General features: G+C 50.5%; 2 protein-coding genes across 13 annotated transcripts in view; one reads left to right on the forward strand and one right to left on the reverse strand.

Annotated features, from left to right (window-relative positions):
* The window catches only part of UBAP2L (ubiquitin associated protein 2 like), a 32762-nt gene extending 14989 nt beyond the window's left edge, over positions 1 to 17773 (reverse strand). For 2 of the 12 annotated variants that reach the window (XM_062597667.1, XM_062597668.1), the window contains exons 1-12: positions 17687 to 17709; positions 13523 to 13652; positions 12854 to 12931; positions 12274 to 12408; positions 9173 to 9341; positions 8735 to 8830; positions 7958 to 8003; positions 7470 to 7582; positions 5718 to 5777; positions 2401 to 2453; positions 793 to 878; positions 144 to 315 (exon numbers count right to left, since the gene is read on the reverse strand). In XM_062597667.1, coding sequence (XP_062453651.1) covers positions 144 to 315; positions 793 to 878; positions 2401 to 2453; positions 5718 to 5777; positions 7470 to 7582; positions 7958 to 8003; positions 8735 to 8830; positions 9173 to 9341; positions 12274 to 12408; positions 12854 to 12931; positions 13523 to 13612 — 1098 coding nt within the window. In that variant the 5' untranslated portion in view covers positions 13613 to 13652; positions 17687 to 17709. The other 10 variants (XM_062597672.1, XM_062597669.1, XM_062597670.1 and 7 more) reach the window with 6 other exon arrangements.
* A 252-nt stretch (positions 17774 to 18025) lies between these two features.
* On the forward strand, positions 18026 to 21049 carry C31H1orf43 (chromosome 31 C1orf43 homolog). Its single transcript, XM_062597800.1, has 7 exons — positions 18026 to 18168; positions 18755 to 18856; positions 19110 to 19218; positions 19533 to 19586; positions 19972 to 20138; positions 20269 to 20327; positions 20763 to 21049. Exons 1-7 carry the CDS (start codon positions 18100 to 18102, stop codon positions 20959 to 20961), a joined length of 759 nt encoding a protein of 252 aa, XP_062453784.1. The 5' UTR covers positions 18026 to 18099; the 3' UTR covers positions 20962 to 21049.
* Positions 21050 to 25333: the final 4284 nt, after the last annotated feature.

Consider the following 25333-nt stretch of genomic DNA (forward strand, 5'->3'; position numbering starts at 1 on the left):
ATTCAAGTGGAGGACTATGCCACAAGAAATAGAGCAGGTGTCAGAACTACATTTTGTATATTGTCCAAACGTAGATCAAGAACATAAGAGAAACCAACATTTAAAGAAAATGTCACATTGGCAGAGAACAGCGTTTTCCTTACCATGCTGTGGTGAGAGAAGGTGTTACCAGAAGCAGGCTGGGATATAGCACTCTGCTTGGAATTGCTGAATACCAGCGGCTGGGCCAGGGAAGGAGCCTGGGAAGACTCCAGGTTTGTTGACTCACTCTCCATAGAAGAGGGTGTCTTTCCCAGCAGTACTGCAAGATCAATTCTGGAAAGAAAGAAAGATGAATCCACTGAGGTTAACATAGGAACTGACATATTGCTCATTTTCATCACAGCTGCATTCTACCTCCAGCCTCCCAATATATACCTTCTGCCTTACATATCCCAATGAATCTGTGGAACACTTTCACAACTGCCACTAGCAACCTCAGAAGAGAGACAAAGCAGGACTCTACAGGGTCTTCCATTTACATTCATAGAAAGCATACTTTAAACACAGAAGCATGACCCAAACTAGCTTCACAAAGAAATCTGAAGAACCAGTGGCAGAACCCAGAGTAAAACCAAAATTCAAGATTGGGACCCAGAAATTCTTAATTCATTGTTTCTGTTTAAATCTGTATTGGCTTATTCACAACTGCTGCATTTTACCTAATTGACAAGGGTTAGTATGGGATGGTGAATTACTCTGGGACTTTTGTGTCACTTTTGCCAGATAAACAGTATCACCACAGGCTATCACCTTTGTCCAGCTGTGATTGTCACATTCTCTGCAGGCAGAGGCACTGAAGACACATTGGAGGCAGTGAAAATCTTAGTTTCAGAAAGCTGGAAGACAAAAGAGGGAAACAGAATCCAAACATAAGAACAGTGTGTTGGGACTCCAGCTAAAGCACACAGGTGTTTGAGATAAACAGCCATAGAAACATTAAACCTGAACACTTTGTTTCTTTAACTACTCCCACAAGAATCATTTACTCCCATAAGAATCAGCTTTTATTTCACTTGTTTCTTCCCTGCCAAGTGCACAAATCATTTGACAGTCTTTTTCAAAAAAAAAAAAAAAAAAAAACCCTCCACTAATTTCTAGTGGTTCACAATGCACAAGGGTGTCTGGGGCCTTACAGATACTCCAGATCAGATGCTCCAAATTCAGGAATTCAGGATATGCAGTACTGATCTGCAAAACCCACTCCATAGGTAAATGAAAACATAGCTGGAGAAGTGAAAGAAAAAAAGAAAAGCTTCAGACTGATATTTAAGTTTCCAGTGATCCTGATATCACCTAGGTGATTTCACCTGAAAACAGATTACTTAAACTATGGAGAGGAAAATAATTCTTCTCAAAAAGGAATGAAGAGGAGATTTAACCACCACCTGTAATTTAACCCAGAACACATCTGAACATGAACAGTTTTCATTCCAGACTAAGGAGCTGCCAAGCAACTACACTGCAACAGTAAAAACAAAACAACAAGAAAGAAAACCCACAGCCTTGAGGAATCTTTGAGAGCATGTTACATACACCAAAGGCAAGAATGGATATCAAGACTTTCTTCAAGCAGACCTGACTCAAGTAGATACAGAAGCCACTTGTGTCTCCAGAGTAGGACTATTTCCTTCACATAGTGTCTAGAGAGCAAAAGCTTTCTTTCCCTTTGTACCAGTTCCGTAGGCCTAGCTAAAACAGTCACGCAAAACTAATAATAGTAAACCCCAACACTGCTCCCAGCTGCAAGAACAGAAATTCTCCTTTGATTTAAACAGTCGAACTGAGGCACAGTTCAGAAGAAATGGACACATCAGCACTAAAGCAGGTGATAACAGTGCCCCATTCTCCCCTGAAAGACTACAGGTATAGAATAGAAAGCAGTGAGGTAAGCCAAAGATTAAGTCAGAAGGTAAAGCACAGAGTTTCTGTTTGATCCAAATGTTTGGCAATGGAGGCCCAAGACATGCCTCCTCCACTATGTGCACTGTGGATCAAAGGCAAACTTTTACAAGATGCCACTTAGCCAGAGGAATGGAGCATGAATCCTTATGTGGAGCCAGGTCAGTTCATAAGAGAACTCACTAACGCAGCTGCAGAAGATAAGAGGACCAGACTCAACGCCCCAGAAGTTCCTTTCCATCTCAGGCTCCCATGACAGGTTCTACTATCCATGCATTTCAGAAGCACCAATATTTACTTCAAGTCATTCTTCTTAATTCCTGGAACTGTGAGCCTGCCTTGGACTATGCCCATAACCCGCAGAAGACAGACTTTATACATCTCTTCTAGCTGTGTATATCCAAACAGGACACCACCCTGCTGGCAGGCATGCTGAGAAGGGGTTTAGAGAGTACTCACATCTTCATTCCAATCCTCCGTTCCCCATTCTTCTGTCGCAGCCCTCCACGCACCTACAAAGAACAACATGTAGAGAAGTTACTGTGTATCAAAGCTCTACTTTTTAACAGAAGTCAGGGAAGCACTGGGGAGCTTTGCAAGCAGCTGAGCAAATTTTTATTTGCCAGACAAGTTGAAGCAGTAGCCCCCAATCCAAGATTCAGGGGCAAGATCCCCTCCGCCTTGCTCAGGCAGGCTAAGTTGAAACAAAGGGACCACTGGGCTTGCAATTAGGGCAAAGCACATACCCCAGCACCAAACAGGAAAGCTGAGCTCAGCAAGGAAGCCCTGGCATCTTCCCCAGCCTCCTTGTCTAGAGGCATCCGTTTTCCCCCCGATTTCCCCTCTTATCGCAGTAGCTGCAAGTTTCTGCACGCACAAGCAGTTAGTGTTACTCCAGCAACTCTGACAGAGCACCTCCTTCGTGGGCCTCCTGACAAAGCCTGCTCCAGAGGCCAGCTCTTGTGCAGGATGTTACTGCACAGTTAAACCTTGTAGGCACATGAGTTGGCTTCATAGGGCACTACAAGTTAAGCTTAGCATAAAGTTCCATTTTACCTAAATAAGCCTTATATAAAACCCAGGAATAACTGAACTATTTGCATGCTTCATGCAAATCTGAAAGGAAAACTGATAGGACCAACTGATCCATGAATTTCTGTGCCCAGTATCAGACATGCACAAAATCCATAGCTTAAAATATCAGTAAGAAAAGCACAAGATTTTCAGCCACATTCTATCACAGTGCAACTTGTAAGATAGCAAATTTTACTTAAAAAAATTTGCCTGACCATGTCTTCTTTGACCAGTTCAGTCTCTCACTTGCATCCCAGTTTAACCTCAGGACTTTGAATTTTACACATTGACTTCAAGTCCATTAGACAACTTAAAATTTGGTGTGGGAAGAGCAGAGGAATTTCACGTCCAAGGAATTCACAGCGCAAAAACAGCCTGCTGTTTTGTGCCAGTCATTTTCAGTCCATACAAACAAACAAAAAAAAAACAAAAAAAAAAAACAAAAAAAAAAAAAAAAAGAAAAGCTGACACAGCCAACGGGGTTAATTCTGTAGATGTTTACAAGGATAGAGCAAGCCAGCACCAGCCCCTTTATCAGCATAAAGCCTTTTACTATATGAAAACATACTGTGTGTGGAACAAGAACATTTCGGACTCTTCTTTAAGAGAAGCAATCAGACACAAGACTTTTGGGGGAAACTGAACATAGCAGAACTTCCCATAGGTACTTTAATTATGAAGCTAAAAAGCTGAAGCAATTGTGTATCTAGAAATGGGAGCTTTACTTCATCAAATAAATGTACTACCAGCAAATTCATGTTTTTGCCTGACAAATTGAACTAACCTAAGAACTTTTCCTGGATTTTTTTTTTAATTCAATTTAGAGATACAAATGTTAATACAACAACATTCTTGGGTCCTGGAAACCTCAAGGCACACTGCTTTAGTCTTTCCTTCCCAGGAAGGAGCATGAGGAATGTACAATACATTCTACACACAACACATCCATCGTTTAAAAAAGCTGGGCTCCACTATTTCTTACATTTGTTTGTGACTCCACAGCAGTAATAGGAAGGCTCCTTTCCAGAGTCTCATGGACCAGAAAGATCTTACTATCTCAGTCCCCGACCCAGAGGGAAGAAGCAGGAGCTGGAGGTACTTAGCCAGTTGCGATTGGCAGAGGAGAGCTGCAAGCCAGGAGCGTTTCCTGCAGAAGAGTCTGTGCACCGAGGAATATGGGCTCAAGACTCTGTTCTAGTTTTGCTCATTTAAGTAGGTTTGTGGAAAAAAGAAAACCAAAGCAGCAAGGAAAGCAGAAGCGTATCCTGCAAACGAAGAGCCGTTAATGGGGTTTTCCCTATGTTTCAGAACATCTCCTGGTAAGTCTACTTCAGTACTGGGCACCTACTCAGCCTGGCTTGTGCTCTCTTATCTAATAACAGAAAAAGAGTAAAGTAATTTATTAGATACATATTGTGCCACAACAAAAAGCAGCTAGCTGCTTGACAGACTGTGGTGAACTGTACTTGCTGCAAACACTGCACCGTCTACACAATTTCTTCATTTTACACTGGGAGAAGAGCACAATCAGCATAAAATCAGTTTGCTCCTCCCTCAACTCTTTGGGTGAGGGACTCAAAATACAGCTCAGCATCCTCAAAAGAACACAAAACCAATAAAAATCACAAGTGTGGCAAAAGCATAATGGCAGAACTCTAGCAGATGGCCTTGTGCTGCCTGTGGGAGTTAAAGATTAACCTAGAGGTAAGAACATGGAGATGCTCCAAAACAATTAACACACAAAACAAGCCTGCATTCAAGTGCCTGCAGGACCCTCACCCTGAAAAACACACTACAATCTGAACAGTCCTCATTCATTCTTGACTTTCAAGCGCAAAGCAGCAGGTTCTCCATCTATCTGAAGTCTAGATATCAATGTTAAAGGCTCTTCTGGAGAAGCTGTTAGTCAACCAAGTTTTTAGTCTTGTTATGGATGCTGAAGGAATTTTGTAGGCTTAGTAAGGCAGATGGGATCATCTCATGGGTTCTCTTGGCTTCAAAGAGAAATATATAAAAGAAGGAAAGAAAAGGTGTGAGGTACAGAACAGCTCTGCCATCGAGCATCCTGGTTATCTTGAACTATATGGTAACTTTCAATTGCAGGACAGATTTGTTCAGAGGAAGAAAAGCAGCTGTGCAGTAACAACATGCCAAAGCAGACATTAATTGCATTGCTCATCCAGAGATAGCAGAAAGCAGAGGTGAAGTGCTGAGAGAGTTTAGCAAGACCAATTACCCTTGCAGCAGTGTTGTAAACCCTATGCAGAAACATACTACAAAGGCCAGTTTAGTTGACTGCTGCAGACAGCACACTATCAAGAAAACAGCACTGGGACAAAGGCAAGTCATAACTTTCTGAATGCGAGGCAAGCAGAATATGACTGAGCTGCCTAACACTTCCTCCCCTTGGGTAGGATACTCTGTCATCACTGCTGTGAACACAGGGTTGCTATGGGTGCTGATAAGCAGTAGCTGAAGTCAAAATTTGCAAAAATATATGGGTTAACTTCTCTCAAGATATATTTAAAGTGTCAGCATTAGTAGAAGCATAGTCAGAACAAACATCAAATATTCCTTAAAAACAAACAAATTAAGAGAGAAAAGAACGACATATCCACAGATATTTCTTTTTTTTAAAAAAAAAAAAAAAAGCTATAAAGTAAAGGTATCCGGGGCAGTTAGTGCACCTGGATATATCGTACCAGGAGCAGTGTCAAATTTTCGGGGATAATTTGACCCCTCACCCCCAATGAAATCAAGTCCTGAAACAAAAAAAAAAAAAAAGACAAGACAGACAACGAGTGAAATTTTGACTTAGGAAGTGAAAGAGAGTTTCATTGCCCCCATGTATATCAGTCACATTGTACCTGTGGATATTTTTAAAGAGATGCTTGAGGCTACTAAAATGGAAACAAAACGACCATGCATGACAGGTGAACAGTGCAGTTTCACTATAAACTTTATGGGTGCATTGTAGCACTAGAGCTAATTTATATAGCTCCATCAGAAAAGAAAAACCTTCATTTCACCCCAACCAGTACTTAAGTTGCTTTGTTTCTGCAAAGCACTTAGATACATACATAAGCCTATGTAGAACAGACAGTTATAAACTTACAGTATATAGAGCTCATGCATTCCTATCCCTTTTTTCTCCCGGGACACAAACGAACCCACCGCCCTTAACAAGCATATGTCTAAACCAGCCTCCTGGTATTTAAATGGCTCTATTTGTCAAAGTCATCAATAAGTTCTCCATTTTCTGAAGAAGATGGAAGTCTACTTTGGCAGTGCATAGTAGAAGGAATTATTGCTTAAAAGTATTTGTAAGTTATATGTAAAAATTCATCTGTGGCAGATGAATTCTCTTCACAGAGATCTCACAGATCTCTTCAGATTTACAAACTGAGGACAAGTGAGCAAAGTACTTTATTCCTCTTTTCTTCCAAAGCAATCAAAGTTTGTTACTGTATACAAGAAATAGGGAAATGGTTTATTGCAACATAACACACGGTTGTGAATGCTTCTTATAACCAAAGCTTGGTATTTACTTGAATGGTCAAGAACAGGCATGTAGAAATGGTGATGCAAGACTACACCCAAGAGAAAAGAAAAATCCCACCCAAACACCTAAAAACATGTAACTGAAAAAACTTGAGATTGTCCCATGACACACTGTCCAGTTATTGCACTGCAAAATCTTGAGTTCATTTATATCACTGTGTGTGTACTTAAAAAACCCACAATATACCTTTTTCCAGTGCAAGAAAATGTGCAAGGGCAGATTAGTGTTCATAGACAGCCCAGTGAACAAGGGGCTTCTGGTATAAACAGGGAAGCAATAAACAGGTTTCTTTTCAGCTAGCTTTCTGTAGGAAGGTCTCATCTCAGTTTGAGCAAGACCACCATGAAAGGAAGGACAATGCTCCCAGTACCCCCAATCAAGATCAAGACAATATCTGAACTCAAAAAGCATCCTCAGGAGGATGCACTGAATATCAGGAAAACCTGCAGGTGTTAGTCACACCACTGTTTATGAAACAGAAAACTCTTCTTCTAAAGAAGCAGTATGGTTTCTGCTGGAAAATGAACTGGAAGCAAGTGATTCTGTGCCTCTGTCGGGCAACAGCCTGCACAAGTTCACACCACAATCATCCACCTCCAAATTTCCAATACAGTTTCCGTAACAGATCACACGATGCAGCCTTTACAGTTAAAACTGATCTCAAATTTATTTTACAATAAATTCAAATATACACTGGATACTCCTCAATAGAAAGGTACCTCTGTATGCAAAAAAAAACAGGCCACTGAATTTCATCTCTGAACCAACAACCCATTTTGTCAGTCCCAAGCAAAGAATTACTGCTCATAACCTCCTCAGTAAGACTGAAGGGACCCAAAATCAATTTGTATCTAAATACGGAACAGCAAACAAGAGCATGAAGACCACTTACTTGTGCCATCATCCGGCTCAAAGCTGCCAGTGTTATTCCACGTGTTGTTGTTGCTATTCCCATAGTTCTCATCCGTGCTGGCTGGCTCAGCATAGTCAGCTGGGTTGAAAGTTCTGTAACATAAATATGGGGAAGGGCATTTTAAAATCTCCTTCCAAGCATTTCAAAAACAGCTGATTTCATTCAGACCATGACATAGCTAGAAGATTCCCAGGAGACATCCCTCCTTCCGTAGAGGGATGGTTCAGCTACACTAACCATTCAAAATTTAAGTGAGTGTGATGCAGCTCTGCTATTATTAACAAAAAAAAAAAAAAAAAAAAAAAAAAAAAAAAAAAAAAAGCAGAATCAGATGACTGAATCCACAGGTCACTCAAAGCAAACAATACTGTCTGTGCATGAAGACTTGATTTCTTTTTGTGTTTGTGTGTGTGTGTGTGTGTGTGTGTGTGGCAGGGGTGCGCCTGCGCTTTGTCAATGAAACTTACCCCATGCCTTGGGCAGAAAATCTTCCTCCCCGCCTTCCAGAGCCACCTGTAAAATATGTACATATGGACCACTGAGCACCTCTGTTGGCTCTGTGTCACTGGAAAAAGAAACATTAGAACAACATATGGAGCTCCGATGCCCAGAATATAAATGTGACGAGGATCTTCCTGAGCTGATGAGACTTCCAGCATCATCTTTACAGGTATGTAAATGACCTCAGCTGGCTCAGGGTGTAATTAGTGATGCATGATTCCAGACTCAGATTAGGTTTCCAGCTGTCACAAAGAATAAATACTGGACTCCAGGTTCTGATTCCTGTACTGTGTCCTAAGCAGCAATTCCTGAGCAGCAGAGGCTTCATGGATAAAATGAAATCCTTAGTATTTAAAAGCCAAACCAAGTGTTCTGCACAGTAATGGTGCTGTGAGACATGAGCCCAGGGACTAGGAGGATATGGATTCTGTTGCTAACAGGCAATCTGCCCACCTGCCAGATAGCCACGTTATGCGTTATTTTTATTTTACAATGAGGAGAGATTAAAATTCAGTTCAACTCCAGGGGGGGTTGGAGGTAGGAAGTAGTTACTGTTTCTGCCCTGCTCGAAACACGGAAGAAACATGTAGTGTACGAAGTATAATGACAAGAACAGAAAAAACAAGTATTGATTTTCAGTTTGGCAAACCCTCTCATACAAGAGGCTGTTAAAATTCATGGAGAGAGGTATATCAACCCAATCCTTCTCCTGCCAACCCTCTGACTTCAAACCCTGTGTGTACCTCGGCCTCGGCCACGTCCCCGTCTTCCTCTTTCTGTGCCTCTTCCAGAAGATCCTCCACTCTTACCACCATCTAGTCCGTTCTCCTGGCCCCGAACTGAAAGACAACAATGCAAAGACAGTTTCAACGTTCATCCTGCTTTAGGAAGGCTATAAGGCCAGATCTTGAATTCTAAAATATAGTGGTCGTGCAGGAGATCATGCTGTCAAACACTTCTGTAACTTATTTTGTCCGAGTTGGTGATATTGATTGCGTCACCCATGGAATCAACTCAGATAGGAGAGCATTAAATGGGCCTCCACATACACACACAGAAGGATGATTCTCCTTAAAAACATTTGCCTGTCCTAGAAGCTTTACTGCTAATCTGTCACGATTCATACTGAGGCACCTAATGCACTGCACAGTTACAGTTGCTATTAAAGGGCAGGTCCATACACTCTCTTCCACGGCTGGCACCTCGCCCCCGCCTTGGTGGCCCACCGCGTCGTCTGCTGAAATCCCGATCCCTTTCCCGGTTTTCTTTGCTTTCTTCACTGGGTTCTGTCTGTCCACTGTCCTTCTGTCCCGAGACACCCTTCTTCTTCCCGACCATTTCCCAGGAATGCTAAAGGTTGGCAAAAGGGAAAGTAGTTAATCATAGTTTGATCAATACTAGATGCAAAAGACATACAAACTTAAACATTCTACAAAGAATATAATGAGGGACTCTGGAAAAAATGTTTCTGGTCTCATTTTATTAGAGAAAACTTTCTGCCTGCATACACCTATTGTAGTTCTTTCCTTCAAGGAAAGCTTTCTTGCAGTTAACCGGCAGGCAGTTTGAAGGAAGAAGAGATGGATTATTCCATTTTTGCAATAATCTACTTAACCTCTGAGACTGGAGCAGACATAACTCATTGTTTCAAGGGTGGATAGCTTTACCTTATGTAGTGGGAATAAAACTATTTCACATAGGTCACTGTTTTGAGGAGCTCTCAAAATGACCCAGGTAAATGGCCCATGATGTTCTGCAGTCAACTTTTAAGGATAAGCTATTCTCTCAAAAGCAGAAGGACTTTTTGTAAAGGCTCCAGGGATTATTTCCATTTCACTACCACAAGGCTTCAAGAAGTATCTGTGCTATATGCCAGAGAAGAAAGGATTAGAGGATTGCTGAAAAACAACAAAATAAATATATTTGAACTGCAAGTGAAAAAAAGGGAATACCTCACTTTTGGACAAAAGAACCCTAGAAGTAGTATCTGTTTAGACTTCAATTTCAGGGCAAGAACCTCAGGCTTAGTTTGAGTAAGATGAGCCAGTGGCAGCAGGTGCAACAGCACCAGTATCCCTGGGCTACATATTTATGCAAAAGATGTGAGGCCAATCAGCCAGAGGAGTGTATCATTTTGAAGCAACTTGAGTATCACAGAGGCATGTTTATCAGTTTGAAAACCACTGCTCTATGAGGCAGAACCCATTCCTTGAATATGCTGATCATAGGGAGAAAGTTATCTCAGAATTTATCCAGTGGGCAAGTTCAAGTCATCCCAAGTTCGACTGTAAAAAGCTAAATGCTTCTCCAGCTTACTGCTATGGTCCCACATGAGTTTTGTTTTACGACAGTCTGCAGTGATTTCACATTCTTACTAAACCAATGCTACATACTGTTAGAACAATTAAAAATAGTCATTGACAAACACCTGAAAACATAACTTGCAGACAAGCAAACAGCTGGTTTTGAAAGGTAACAGGCAGAGACAGTAACAAAAAACCTTTCAGGCACAAATGGCCTTTCAAACCAAAGGCTTCTGGAGTCTCTCTTCATAGGTATCTGGCTCAGAAGGAAATTTAGGAAAATATTTACTTTGAATACTGTAATGTTAAGCCAAATCTAACTCAACACTAAGATCATGGCAGCTCCTTTATTGCTTGAAATATGGTGAATTACAAGTAACTAGCTTGGCAGATTGGTTGTTGCCATTAGCACAGAGGTACATGAGCCATTAACAAGTCCATTTCATCACACAATCTGTTTTCACAGGATTGCTGCACAAGCTGAACCCAGACCAGGAGCAGCTTCAAGAAGTTTGACCAATTACAGTGCAGAAGCTGACTACGCCCAGTGCTGCAGGTACCAACCTGCAGGCCCCCCATGGCACTGCAGACTAAAGAAGTGGCAGACACTGGGAGGGCTTTACTCTGTCAACACTGTTTGTCTCTACAAATCTTCTGCAGTAACTGCATCTCATGCCTCCAAGTCTTTCGACTGCTTGAATAAAGGAGATGCTGCTACTGCAGCTGTTTACTGCACGCTGTCATGAATGTTATTTTCACAAGAAATGTGTTCATCTAGGAAATGCAATTGCTAGGACAGCAGTGGTTTGTCATTTAAACCAGAAGCTCTTGATTACAAGGGTTGTTGAGGAAACTAGTGTCACACTCATATCATTCCCTTTTCCAAAAGGATTTTACAAATAACCAATAGTTATTTTGTTCAGTAATGAATGGAAAAGGCTGCTCCATAAACACTTATGGCTCTCTGAAGGCAAGGCAGCAATCCCTATACATGCTGTGCAGAACTTAATCTGTGCCAAAGCTAGCAAAGCACACCAGAGCCTGACGATGGAAAGGAGCTGCATTACACAGAATGTAGACAGAAGAGCTGGACAGCTCAGTCTCAGTGCATAGCTAATAATCAGGGAGGTGAGGGGGTAGGGTTAACACATAACATTCTGAAGTGATATTTAGAGCCGCAGCTCTACAGACAGAGTTCAGTTGGTGTCAGTCAATCTCAACATGCCAGGGGAGACCAGTTTGATCAGCAGCACAGTTTGGAAGGATCTGATAGTTAATTCTACTCAAGCTTCTTACTAGGTTGTAACAGAATTTGCATCTCTGCTACCTATGCCAAAAAAAAGAAAAGATATCCCATATGTCATATGGAAGGTTTCTTCCAAGCAAGAACTTTGAGCTTGACTAAGGCAGTTGTATGAATGACAGCAGTCAAGCCTAGCTCAGCAGAAAACACTAGAGGCACATGAGGGGCAAAGGGGCCCACGAAACCATGGCGCGTACAATGGCACACAAGTCAGTCAGTGCACTACTGAGTACCAGAAGTGAACATCCAGGGCCAGAGATACATAACTGCATTACTCCAACACTAATAGGCAAGAACCATGGATGTGCACACGCACAAGTCAATTGAGGTCAGTTAGCCCTCACAGAAAAAGAGATTGGTTACTTCACACTTACAGCAGTGTGACCGCTTGCACATGGCCAGTTGCTATAAAACAGATCCACTGTACTGTGTCAAAGTGCTAGGATTCAAAAGGAATAGAAGTAAATGATTTATTCTGTTTTCCCCTCTATTCCTTTGGGCCTGTTGGCTATGTTCATATTTTGTGCAACACTACAAACATCAACATTAAGAAGCCAGGACATGATCACACTTTGCATGCTACTTGTTAAACTAACAAGTCCTTTTGGCTCTGGTTGTCTAGACATTATTGTAGGTCTTGTCTCCAAATAGGCAGTTACACTGAACTAGGCCTCACCAGATTTATAGGACCCAATCCTACCGTGTCCGGATTGCCCTCCAGCAGCACGTTGATGGCTCTGTTAACATCCCCGTTGCAATCATGCAGAGCAATCACACACTCATCTTGGTTTTTGCCTGTGATGTCAATCAGCTGTAAAGAAGATGACAATACAGTCAACACATTCCAAAGGAACAAAGCACCAGATCTCTACAGATCTCTTAAAGGGCTTTCAAATTTAATCCCAAAACAGAAATCCTACCAAAAAAAAAAAAAAAAAAAAACCCCACACACACACAACAGGGTTTGGCAGTCTCCCTACCCACCCTAGCTTAATTACGCCCCAGAACGAAAAGTTAATCCGCAGAACCAAGAGTAGGAATTTCCGAGTTACTGTGTTTTACCACAGTCTAACCTATAACCTCCTTGTTTCAGAGTGCCAGCAGACCCTCCAGCCCCTGGAAATTAGGCCTACCCCAGGAAATACAAGAAACAGATAGCAGCCTCTTTCCCTCCCACTACCTTCCCCAGCATTAACTGTACTTTCGCCACAGATCTTGCCTTCCCAGTAGGGCTCGCTCCCACTTTCCATACTCACTTGTTTCACCTTCTCCTCAAAGTCAGCATCATTGTGGTCCGAAATCATCTGTGCAAGTCGAATCTGTTCTGCAGTGGCCTAAGGAGATCGAATGCAAAAAAGAGAACCATTAGAGTAGCACATTTCAAACCAACCATCCTCCAAAGGTCATGCAGCTTCTCAAGAAACACTGAAAAGGAATCAATACGATGAAGAAAAAGGTGCAAATGTGGGTCAGAAAGAAGAACTCTTCAGAAAGAAGGTTGGACAAAAGAAGAACAAGTGGAGGACATCTAGAAGAAGTGAAATACCACTGGATAGCCTCTCTGTAACCTAAACTATTTTTCTATGTTGAGACTGATCTTAACACCATCAAAATGTCATGGCAAACTCTGCACACAGCTTCTCAGTCACTTGCATTTATTAAAATAAACATGGAATGGTGAGATAGCGGAAAGAAAAGAAAAAAAAAAAAAGCTTCAGCACCAGCTCCCACCTGGAGACACTGATGCAGAAATCTCACCATGTCAGAGGCAGCCCAATTAACCTGCTCTAAGAGTAGTACCCTGCAGCACATAGGAAGTGGTTCCAGGAGTTCGTTAGGCCAAGCCCAGCTCTTAGCCACAAATGCTTGGGCCAGGTAAGAGCTCCACCTCCAAGCTAGCTGGTTTCCATGGACGCTCCCCTTACCTGCGGCCGCTGCTTGTGCTGTGTCTGGCTCTGCGTCTGTGTCTGCTCCCAGTTCCCCCGGGCTCGGTTAGTGCCCACCGATGTCATCATTTACAGTATATACAAATAACAGTATTTACAAGGTAGAACTCTGTGGTGGATCAGGGGAGAAGAGAGAACAGATTGTTAGAAACTGAAAACAAAAGGCAGCACCAAGACTGAACAATAAAGCGGGTGAGACAGCAAGTAAAGCCATCACCGCCTCACCCTCCCCTCTGCCTCCCCCAAACCACTGCTGGCCAACATAAAATTTCCACATGCATCCAGGATAAAAAGGCTACCTGTCTTTTTTTTCAAAAAAAAAATCTCCATCACTAACACACAATCTCAGAAGTAGAGCATTGCAAACAAAACATTATCACCTCATCTCCCCCACCTTACCTACACAACCTGCACCCAGATGTCAGCAATCAGGATCTAAGAGCAGAAGTACTTTGTCTTAAAGGTTTAATGATTCACTGCTAAAAACACAAGCAAGTGTATGAACTGGCACGAATTTGCCATGAAAGGGGCCATAAGAGGTTAGAGCAATGAGCTCTAGCAAGGAACACTTCAAAACACTTTAAAAAGCCCCAAAGAAACTTCACTTGGAAAGTAGAACATCTCAAAAGCCTCAAAACCTATCAACTGAACTTCTAACTGCTTTTCTCTTTCCCTTCCTACTTCCTTCACCTTCAAAGTAGGATAGGGGGAGCAAAAACATTCTAACAATAGAGTTACTGGTTTATGGGATGTCGTGAGATACAGTATTCTACTGTCCATGTGGAAAGACATATTTCTGCTTATCTCAATTATTAACCAGATCTAGAAATGTTAAATTTACTCTAAAATGCTCCAAATTGAGTGGAAGAGAAGTGCTACAAAAATGAAGTAGATTTCAACAAGAAGTATCAGCTAGTAATATTGTTATGTGTTTGATGCAAAAAAAAAAAAACCTAATAAGAGTTTAGGGCACAGAAAAGTATAAGCAAGTGAAATTTTATAACCTTACACCAAGGAAGTTCCAATACTGATAGTTAAAATGAATTTGACAGCAAATAATCTTACCCTACCCAAAAATTTCTCAAGAATAAGGCATGCCAGGTACGTTCCAAGGCACTAGGCAGGGCTTGATATTAACGAGCCTCTGAAAACTAAATAATTACAAACTTAACATTTTATGATTTTGTTAATAGGACTAATAAACCTTCCTCCAAAGCAACAGGTTCTACTCCAGTTGCTAGTGCTGCATACAGAATTCTTTGAGTAGGTGGGAGATGCAGGCCGAGGGAAACCTGCGCAAGATGACCCAGTTGCCAGGACATGATCTGAAACTTTGCCTATAAAGATCAATATTGTAGAAGAAAGCAAGATCCAGCGTGCAGCAGGAAGAAGGTGAGAAAGGCTAAAAAGCAGCATTAGTAAAAAGCACTGTACAAACTGGGGAATCTTTCTTTTCAAAGTTCATGAGCAGAAAGATTAGTGAAGGTTCAGAAGCCTCTCCTTTAGAGCACGAAGACCCTAACATCACCTCTGCACTGCAGCTTGATACACACAACACTATTTTGCTGTTCCAGCTTGCATCAGCATCTATTGTTCATTTGTATTCAAATTTTCAAATGCAATTGCTCCTATAATTTCTCACGAAGCCTCAAACATTCACCCTTTGGGGCTACCCATGCCTCATGGCAGTTTAAAAATACAGTTTTCTACAACTCAAAATTAGAAATTGCTCATTAGAAATTAATCTGTGCTACCTATCCATTCAACAAGAGCATAAGGTGCATGCAACAAAGAATAATTTTAATGAAGAGTACCAAACCTTAATGTTCAAAGTCGGAAACAAAAAGCCTCTTAGGACACGTAGTGAACCCTCCCACACTTGATACGAGATTCTTCCCCGTGGTATTAATTCTTGCTCCCAATTGCTGCCTCTCTTCCAGTTCTAAGTATTTCACATACAAACAAGTTGTCATATTAAACCAATTTGGCAGCAGAATTGCAGGCCCAGAGGGAAGCAATACTGCATGTTTGCAGTAACTTAATCTGCAATTTCAATAGGATATAGTTCTATTAGTGTGCTGTCCTAAACCTTTGTGCTGGGCATTGTTCAACAGCTGCCACATTCTGCTCCTGCCCCAGCTGCATTTTAGTAACAATAAAGTATTTTTTTTTAAACATGTAAAAAAGAAAAAAAAATAGGCACCTCCTAACATAAGTGTGCATGTCCACGCAATGCCCCACAAGCCTCTTTGAGGGAAGAAGTCTTGTCTACTGATAACTTATTCCTTAACTGTACAGCTCACGGGCAACATTTAAATACTAGCTGATTATTCTGAGACCTGAACTGCTACTGCACAGAAGGAAATATAATTCAATTTTAACATCTGGCTCAAACAAGTATTTACCAAAACTGTTTTACATGTATCCTCTAAAAAAAAAAACACAAGTAAAAAACAGACAAATATACAGAAACACACATAATAAAAAGAGCAGTTCTAGAGAATCAGAGTGAGTTCTTGAATGAAACGTACTAGAGAAATAACATTACACCAGGCCGACTTTTATATTTGAAGACAACTGTAAAGCAACACATTTGTACACGATTTAGGAAAAACAAGAAATTTCACAGCTACAGGTTACAAAACCTTTTCTTCAAAGAAGCTGCAAGTAAGTTTAACATATTTTATAGATACCTCTTTGCCTTTTCGTACTAAATCACTATTTGCTTTTCACTTTCTAGGTAGAAAAGATTCTTGTCCACACAAAATACTAAGCACCATGTGGAGTCTTTAGAAAAAGAGGTAATACAGAAATATAACAAAAATGTTAGTTTTATTAGAAATTTCAGGTAAGTTACAATTTTAGAACAACGATTTGTCAATGACATTTGCTATTTCCAGTTCTGTTAGACCTGCCAGGTGATGCTATGCTAGTCACAGCCCAGCCTCAGTTTCCCTTATCTGTTAAAGCAGAAAAGTGGTATTTCCACACCCCTCCACCAAAGCTTAATTAACATTTGCAAAAGGCTCTCAGGTTTTAAGTGAAAGGACTGGAGAGGACAAACCATTCAGAATGGCCATTCTGCACTGTGGGGGACAACAAGCACCAGAAAGAGCCCGATACAGACAGAGCCAGCGGGATGGTTTATCAGCATTGCAAGTTTTGCCCAGGAGCAAACGCATGGCAGCTGCAAATCAAGCAACGCACACATGTGTGGAACACAAGAATACAAGTTTGCTGTTTTGGGGGGTTTTTTGTTGGTGGTGTTTTTTTTTTTTTTTTTTTTTTTTGGAAGGTTCCAAGATAAGCCATTACAGAAGCTGAGTTTATCACCAAGACGTGCTGTGTTATCAAGGAAGTCTGGCCAGACCGCTCGACAGACTGCGGACACGGGCACACGAGAGGAGAGTGCCTCAAACCGGCGCGGACGCAGAGGCAGCTCGCAGGATCCGGAGCGCGCAGAGACCCGGCCGCGAAGCCAGGGCGCTGCCCGGTGCCGCCGGGAAGGGGCCGGCGCGGCTGCGGGACCCGGGCAGCACAAAGCCGCGGCGCGGCCCGCCCGGCTCCGCCGCGGGGAGGCTCGGCCCGGGCCGGCCGCCGGGCGGCGGCGCCGCTGCGCGGGACCGCGGGGAAGTTTCCGCGCTCATCGCGCGAGGCCCGAGGAGCCGGAGAACAATACGGCGGCGGGACGGGAGCGGACGGAGCCGCCGCGCTGCGGCACAATGGGCCGGGCAGCGCCGCCGCCGCGCCCCGGGGCCGCGCGCCCCAGGCTCCGGCCCGCTCCCCGGGGCGGCTGGGCCTCTTCCGCCCTCATGGCCGTGGCCGCCATTCCCTCCCTGCCCCCCGCGCCGCGTCCCCGCCTCCCGGGCCCGCCGCGCCGCCCGCCTCGCGCGCCCCTCACCTGCGGCGGCCGCGCGCGCTACGCCAGCCCCCGGCTTCGGCCCGGCCCACTAGGCCGCGCCGCAGCCTCCCGCCGCGCGGCGCCCGGCAGCGGCGGCGGCGGGGCCCGGCGGCGCGCGGTGGCGGCGGGGCGGGGGCCGGGCTCGGCCGGGCCGGCGGCGGCGGCGGCGCGCGGGCGGGCGGAGGGGAGCCCGGCGGCGGCGGGGGGAGGGCGCGGGATTTAAAGGGGCCGCGCGCAATTACCGGAGCCGCCGCCGTCCCCGCGCAGCCAACTTTACCTGAGTCTCCACCACACTGACAACTACCCAGCGGCGCCCGCCCCCATCACGTGATGCGGGCGCGGGGGGCGGGGCCGGGCCGGCTTCACCCCGCCGCCACCACGTGACACCCCCCCCCCCACCGGCTCCCTCGCGCGCGCGCGCGCTCTTGCGAGGGGAGGGGACGCGCCCTCCTGGCGGCCCGCGCGCGTGACGTGCCGTGCCGTGCCGTGACGCGCGCGCGGCGCGTCACGTGGGTGCGGCCCCCGCTCCCTCGCTCGCCTCTCGCCGCCGCCGCGCCGCGCGCAGGCGCGAGACCGCCCCCTCCGCTGTCACGTGGCGGGGGCGCGGGGCGGCTTCGGCGGCCGCCATGTTGTGGGGCCCCGGGCCGGGCCGGGCATGGCGGGGTCCGGCAGCAACTGGCTCTCGGGGGTCAACGTGGTGCTGGTGATGGCCTACGGCAGCCTGGTGAGCGCCGCCGCCCCGGCCCCGCCGCGCCCCCCGCTCAGCCCCGCGGCCTCCGTGGGGCCTGGCCTGGGGTGCCCGTGGGTGGGGCGCGAGGTCTCCGTGGGGCTCCCGTGGGACTGGGGCCGGTGTGTTCGTGGGGTTGGCCCGAGGTGCCCAGGGGCTCCCGTGGGGCTGTGCCCAGGGTGTCTGTGGGGCTCCGGTGGAGCCAGGGACGCGGTGTCCGTGGGGTTCCCGTGGGGCTGGGGCAGGGGTGTCCGTGGAGCTCCCGTGGGGCTGGGTGCAGGGTGTCTGTGGGCCCCCGCACGCCCGGAGTCAAGCAGTCGTGGGGCTGAACTATGGTGTCTGTAGTGCGCAACGTGGGACTGGGCTTAGGCCATCTGTGGGGCCAGGGAGGGGTTCAGGAGCCCCCCAGAGTCCTGCAGTTGCTGGATTTGGGGTGACTGTAGGTTTCTTTGGTTGCTGGGCGCAGGGTGGCCGTGGGGCTGGGCCTGGGCTGGCGGTGAGCCCCTTGTGGGTCCCAGGTGCCCGTGGGACCCCGTGGGTGCAGCTCGGTGTCTGACCACCCGCCCCCGCTGTGGTGTCCTAGGTCTTTGTGCTGCTTTTCATCTTCGTGAAACGCCAGATCATGCGCTTCGCCATGAAGTCCCGCCGCGGCCCCCACGTGCCTGTCGGACAGCACGCGCCCAAGGTCGGTGCGTGCGGCCCCGCGGGTGGGGACATGTTTCCCCTCACCTCTGCCCCCAGACCTGTCCGTGCCAGCTAGCGTGGGAGGCTTGCTTCAAAATGGGGTGCTTCCACCTTGGGGCACTCCGGTTTGAGAGAGAATGGGTTTCCCTCGGGCTCTAAAGAGCCCCCAGGACTTGGGGCTTATTGTCATGCTCATGGCTTTAAAAAAGCAAATACTCTGTAAATTCAAGACAGTGGTTTTTTTGTTTGTACAGGACTTAAAGGAAGAGATTGACATTCGACTGTCAAGGGTGCAAGACATCAAGTATGAGCCCCGACTGTTAGCTGAGGATGACAGCAGACTTCTGCAGCTGGAGACACAAGGTAGCCTATGTACTCTCTCTTGATAAACACACAGCTGAGTCAGGGGACACCAGAGAGACCATCCAGTGCTTTTCTCCCTGTAGCAGGCTCAGGTCTCACTCTCATGCCCCCAGTGCTGAGCTGCACTGGTGGCCTTTTTCATTGGCTGTCACGTTGCAACATCATGTTTGGCTGGTTAATATGAGATGGTCTCTCTGCACTCTGCCCCCTGCTCCCATACATCTGACCCCCACTTTGCACCAGCAGGTTAGTGTGACTGTGTCTCCTGTTGCCAAGTTGTGCAGAGCTTTCAGTTTGTGCGTTGTCTCTTCTAGGCTGCTATAACTACTTGTACAGAATGAAGGCACTGGATGCAATTAGAACATCTGGTAAGGCAGCACACTGTGGGCACTGGGAGGAAAGAGTGGAGGGAGAGACCATGTGTGTATAAAATAAGGGTTCAGTGTGTTGACGAACAGTCTTGAGATAGCACAAAGTCCTCTTCTGAGTACAGCAGTCAGTTAGCCCGTCTAGGAGTTGGCCCTGGCTGCCTGAGGGTTGGCTTTGTTAATTCATAGGAAGCAGTCAGCAAAGCTGGTTTAGAAACAAAGTGAACTCATGCGCATGGATTGGGTTCATCTCTCCGTCTAGGCTCAGGCAAATTGAGACAGCAGAAATGGCAGAAAGTTAGTCAGTCGTGGACCTCTAGCTTGGTCTGTGGGGTGAATAGAGGCATTTAAACTGTGCTGATTCTGTTGCCTTTTTGTTTTCCAGAAATACCGTTTCATGCAGAAGGCAGATACCCGAAGTCTTTGATAGGAAAGAACTTCTGTGCCTACCTGCTGGAACTGCGGAATTCCAGCACTTCCTTCAAAGGCATCCGCAAAAGCTTGATTGATACCTTGCTGGATGGGTATGAGAGTGCCCGTTATGGCACAGGGGTAAGCGCCAGCGCTGCCATTGCCCAGTCTCTGCAGCAGCACAGGGTGCTGCTCTCCAGCCTCATGGCAGGACTGAGATAGCAGAATAACCCAGGCCAGGGTTTCTAGAGTCTTTTTTGCTTGTGTCTAGGTCTTTGGGAAGCCAGAATATCTGAAGTACCAGGATGCTCTGAACGAGCTAGCAAACATGTAAGTGTTCCTACTGGGCTGTACACAGCTGGTGTGGGATGTTGTTTTCTGGGGCTGTAGGAGATGTGGACAGAGAGGGGCTCTGGGGCAAACACCCAGCCTCTGAGAAGTGGGCTCCTTCTGCTTAGGACAGTCTGTCCCTCCAGGTATGCTTATCCTTAACAGCCCATCTGTTTATGCATCTTTTGGGCTGGTTACTAGCTTGGTCACAGTCTGCATTCCCATCTACACAGTCTGCTTTGAGTCGAGGGCTTCAAGTGCTCTTCAGGCCTAGAACCCGTAGAAATGCCAGTCTCCGTTTTCAAAACTGCATTAAGAACCGTCTCCTGAGGGCGGATCTGCCTCAGTTGGACAGAGACCCGATGGTGGAACAGCTCCTGTGGGGGGAGGGTGGCACCTCCTCCTCCTGCTTTGATAATACCCCTCTCTCTGCAGGACCAAGGCGCGGGGAGGCAGCAGCCAGAGGCAGCACCAGTCGGCAGCAAAGGATCTCACTCTTTCTCCCGAAATTTCCAACCCAGCCACCATTCAGGTCACCTACCTGCCTTCCAGCCAGAAGAGCAAACGTGCCAAACACTTCCTGGAGCTGAAGAGCTTCAAGGACAACTACAACACGCTGGAGAGCACCCTGTGAGCCACGCAGGGAGCACTGCTCTGGGGACCTGCCACGAGCAGAGCCCACTGATGGGTGCAGCTAGTGCCCTGGGTGGGTTTTGGCCGCAGTTCAGCGTGGGCAGTGTTGAGAGGAAGCAGCTGCACTCTTGGGTCTCTCTATTGCACGATGTTGGATATAATAGCTCAGCGGAGGCTCCGTCTTGGCTGGTGGAGCCCGTCCCTCTCCTGGAGGCCTTTCCAAAGCAGCGTGCCTGCCTGCTCAACCCCGAGGGGATCGGCCTGCCTGGGCCCCCTCTACGTCAGGCTTGAGGACATGTTTCCGGCCTGTTCTGTCCTTGAGGCCACAACTTCTTGGAGTCCTGGCCCTGTGAATAGACTCTGATTAGCTTTAGCTTATTTATAAAAGACATCGATCCCAGCCAGCGCTCTCTTCCACCTGTCCTCTCTCCCCTGATGGCCAGCGGGGATGATTCTGTCCATCTATCTCACCTGTCTCGGGAGCTGTCTCAGGCTCTCTAAGGAGCTTTCCAAAGGGTGAATGTTCCCATTTTCCCTGTGGCTGCAGGAGTGTGGCATCGTCGCTGCCTGCTGCTCTCAGCTGGGCGTGCTCAGCCTGCCTCTGCATTGGGGCTGTGGGTGAGGGTGCCTGAACTGGGTGTAAATAGTTCGGTGGCCAGTTCTCAGTAGCCGTGGATGAGCTGCCTCTGTGGGCTGTGGTTTCGACTCTCTTCTACAACTGGGCATTTGGGGATGTCTCGGGCAGACAAATACCAGCTTTACACATCCTGTCTGCCCTGCCAAGGGGGTGTTTCCTCCCACTCTCACCAGCGCCTGGTTTGCCAGTCACCCCCAAGCCCTGAGGACAGGGCTGCTGGTGGCAGCAGGGGCAGCTCAGCTCCGGGCAAAAGCTCTCAGCCCTTGGCTTGACGTCTGCATCCTGCAAGGCTGAAGGCAGCACCTGCTGCTCGCCAGCTGCCACGGCGTGTACTGTGTTGGGCAGGGCACGGTGCCCCTTGCCTGGGCCTCTGCACTCTTTTTAATTGCTGTTTAATAAAATGACAGTTCCCCCAGCGTGGACGTGTGCTGTGGACCCACCAGAAGGACCTTTCCCAGCCGGGCCGGCTGCTCCTCCCTGCCGGGGCGCGGGGATCCAAGGAGACGTCGGCCTGGCCGTGGCTCCCGGCCCAGCCCTGGGTTTGTCTCCCCGCAGCGAGCGGAGCGGAGCGGAACGCGCGGCTGCCGCGGCGATGGGGACGCCCGGTAACGGCCGTCCGGCGGCGCGGACGGGCGGCAGCGGCCATGGCAGCGGCAGGGGCAGCGCCGAGCAAGCAGGCGCCCTCGCTGCAGCAGGAGGAGGTGGGACGGGCCGCGGCCGCTTGTCTCCCTGAGCCTGCGGGGGGTTGAGCTCGGTTTGCAGCCGGTTGTGGCCGATGGGCTGGAGCCAGGCAGGGCCGGGCGGCGGTTGGGCTCTGCCGGGGAGGGAAACATTTCCCTTGGGCACCGGGAGGGTCGCGGCTGGGTCCGTTGCCCGCTCGCATCCCCCTCGCGCAGGTTAAACCCCTGCGCCCCGGGCTGGGGCCATCCGAACCGCGCTGCTCTGGTTGCAGGGGCAGGAGGAGGCGGCCGGTAGCGCAAACGTGCTGGAAAGGTAGAGTTGGCAAAGGGAGGCGCCACGGGGGAGAGAGGGGGCTCGGCCCCTCGGGCAGGCGCCCGGCCGTGCCCCCCGCTCCGCTCCGTGCGCCCGCAGCTGGGAGCAGCCGCGCTGGGAGGCCGGGATCTGGGCCAGGACCCTCGGGGCGCTGCGGGAGAGCGTGGCCGCGGAGCTGCGCCTCGCCGGCGAGGAGCGCACAGTGGTGAGCCCGGGCGCGCGGCGGGCACGGCCGCGGCGTGGGGCAGCGGCGGGCGCCCCGGGCTTCGCCGCCGGCTCACGGTGCCCCGGCAGGTCCGGCGAGCCGCCCTGCGCCGGCTCCTCCAGCGCGAGCACCTGCAGCAGCGGCGGGAGCTGCGGCGGCTCGGCAAGGCCTTCTACGTGGAGCGGCTGTGAGCGGCGGGGCCGCCCGGCGGAGAATAAACGAGCCGAGCCAGGCGGGTCCGCGTCGGCTGCGCGCGGGGACGGGGCGCCCCGCCGGAGCGTCGCCGCGGCCCGGCCGCGGCCGCGCCAGGAGATGGCAGCACGGCCGCCGCGTCGGGGTGCCGGGCTCCCGCTCACTGCCGGGCTCTTCGCGCTCCGGCGGCGTCTCCCAGCCGTCCCCGCGGGGCGAAGGTCCGGCAACGCGCGCCGGCGCGGAGCGGCGCGGGCGCCCGCCGCGGTGCGGTGCCGGGAGCGGGTCCCGGTCCGGCCGGGCGCAGCGGGCGGCGCCGCGTGCCCCCGACCCGCTCCGCGCCGGCGCCCGTCCCCGCCGCCCGCGCCCGACCTTGGCGTCTCCCGGCCCCGGGGCCCATCAGCGCCTGCCCCCGCTCCGCGTATCGACAGGGCCGCGGCGGCGAGCCGGACCCCCCCTCCCGCCGCGGCCCCTCATTAGCTCCTCTGTCGGGTCGCATCACGTCAGCCCGCGGCGCCGCGGCCGCCCTCCCCGCGCCCCGGCCCGGCCGCCCCGCGGCTCCCCGCGGGACGTGGGCCGCGGCCCCGCGGCTCGTCCTTGGGCAGGGTCACGCGCAGCGGCCGCGGCGCCGAGCGAGCCCGGGACGGGCACGGGGACGGCGACGGGGACGGGGACAGGGCCGGCTCCCCCGCGGCCCCGCTATCGACGGCCCCACTAATGACAGGAGCAGGCGGCGCGGGGCCATCGACCTGCATCGACCGGCCGCGCTCAGCGCCAAGGGCGCGGGGGTCCGCGGAGGGGGCAGGGGGACGTCGATGGGTGGTAATTGATGGGAACGAGGCCACGTGCGCGGGGTCGGGGCGCTCGCCGGCCGCGTCCCCCCCGGCGGCTGCAGCGGAGCGCCGTTATAAACGGCGTCTTGCGCCGGCGCCCGAGCCAGAGCCGCCGAGGAGCCCCCCGAGCCGGCCCAGGTAAGGCAGCGCCCGATGCGGGGCCCCGCTTGGCCCCGGACACGCAGGGACGGGGCGGCAGCGCTGCCCACCGTGCCGTGCCATGCCGTGCCGTGCCATGCAATGCAATGCAATGCAATGCAATGCCACGCGGCGCCTGGCCGTGCAGTGCCGTGCTGTGCAATGCAGTGCCATGCTGCAGCGTGCCGGGGCCCTGCGCCAGCACTGCGCTGCTCCCAGCCCCGCTCCCTGGCCGCCTCCTGCCCAGAGGCAAAGCCTGGTCCTGGGGGCTTGTGCCAGACCCCAGAGGATCCCCGGAGCTGATGGGCCAGTGCAGCCGCCCAGCCCGGCTCTGGATGCCAAAGACGAGGTGTCCAGGGTGCAGGCGTGTGGGGTGCCCAGCGCTGCTGCGGGCCGCGAGCCAGCCCGGGGCGATGCTCACGGCTGGCTGCACGGGACACCTGGCGCGGGACAGCGAGGGACGCGGCACGGAGCCGCGGGAGGGGTGCCAGGACGCGGCCGGTGCCCGCGCTCAGTTCTCCTTTCTCTTGCAGGGAGCTGCGGCCCCAGGACCCGCCGCCACCGCCTGCCCCTGCCTCTGTCTGATATGTTTGATATTAGGTTGTTTTATTGCAAAACCAACTAAATATCAAACATATTCTTACAGCGGCAGGGCTGCGCAGCGCCCAGCCGGCGGGATGCTGCCGGTGCCCTCCCGCCGCGGGGCAGGACGCAGGGAGCCCCGGCGCCGGCCCGCTGCTCGCTCGGCTCGGCTCGGCTCGGCTCGGCTCGGCTTGGCGCGGCACGGCCCGGGCGCCCGGCCGGGGCGGCCGCGGGGTCGGCGCTGCCACCTGTCCCTCGCGGCTCGCGCCTGGAATGAGCCGGCCGCGGAGGCGCGTGGCCCCGTGCCCACCGCCGGCATCGCTCCGCCCGGCGCCGGCGGCTATTTGCGGCTCCCGGAGGGAGGGGGCGCGGCGGGGGGGGGACCCCGGCCCCGGGGCCCGCTCTGCCCCCCGGGGCCCGGGGGGAGGCTGGATCCGGCCCCGCTCGGCTCCCAAAATCCGCCGCGGAGGCTCCCCGGGCGGCAGCGTCGGCTCTCACCCGGGAAGATCCCGGCCCGGCCCCGGCCTGGCCCGCTGCCGACCCCGGCAGCGCCTTGGGGACGGCCCAAGGAGGCCGCTAATCCCCCGGCTCCGCGGCACGCGCCGAGGCGCCCGGGGCCGCGCTCCGGGGATCCCTCGGCACGCCGGCGGATGCGCGAGACGCGCCGTGCCGGGCGGGAGGGCGCGCGGGGGGCCGCCGCGGAGCCTCCCCCCGCCCCGGCTCCCCGGGGGACCCCGCGGCCGTGTCCCCCCCCACCCCCCCGAGAGCCGCGAGCCGCGGCCGGGGGCCGCCGCTA

Source organism: Rhea pennata, chromosome 31 (assembly GCF_028389875.1).
Source record: "Rhea pennata isolate bPtePen1 chromosome 31, bPtePen1.pri, whole genome shotgun sequence".
Taxonomy (NCBI): domain Eukaryota; kingdom Metazoa; phylum Chordata; class Aves; order Rheiformes; family Rheidae; genus Rhea; species Rhea pennata.

Coding starts and splice junctions, on each gene's coding strand:
- C31H1orf43 (XM_062597800.1), top strand. CDS start 18,100: ATGGCGGGGTCCGGCAGCAACTGGCTCTCGGGGGTCAACGTGGTGCTG. Junction 18,169..18,754: donor TGATGGCCTACGGCAGCCTG/GTGAGCGCCGCC, acceptor GTGGTGTCCTAG/GTCTTTGTGCTGCTTTTCAT. Junction 20,139..20,268: donor GTGCCCGTTATGGCACAGGG/GTAAGCGCCAGC, acceptor GCTTGTGTCTAG/GTCTTTGGGAAGCCAGAATA.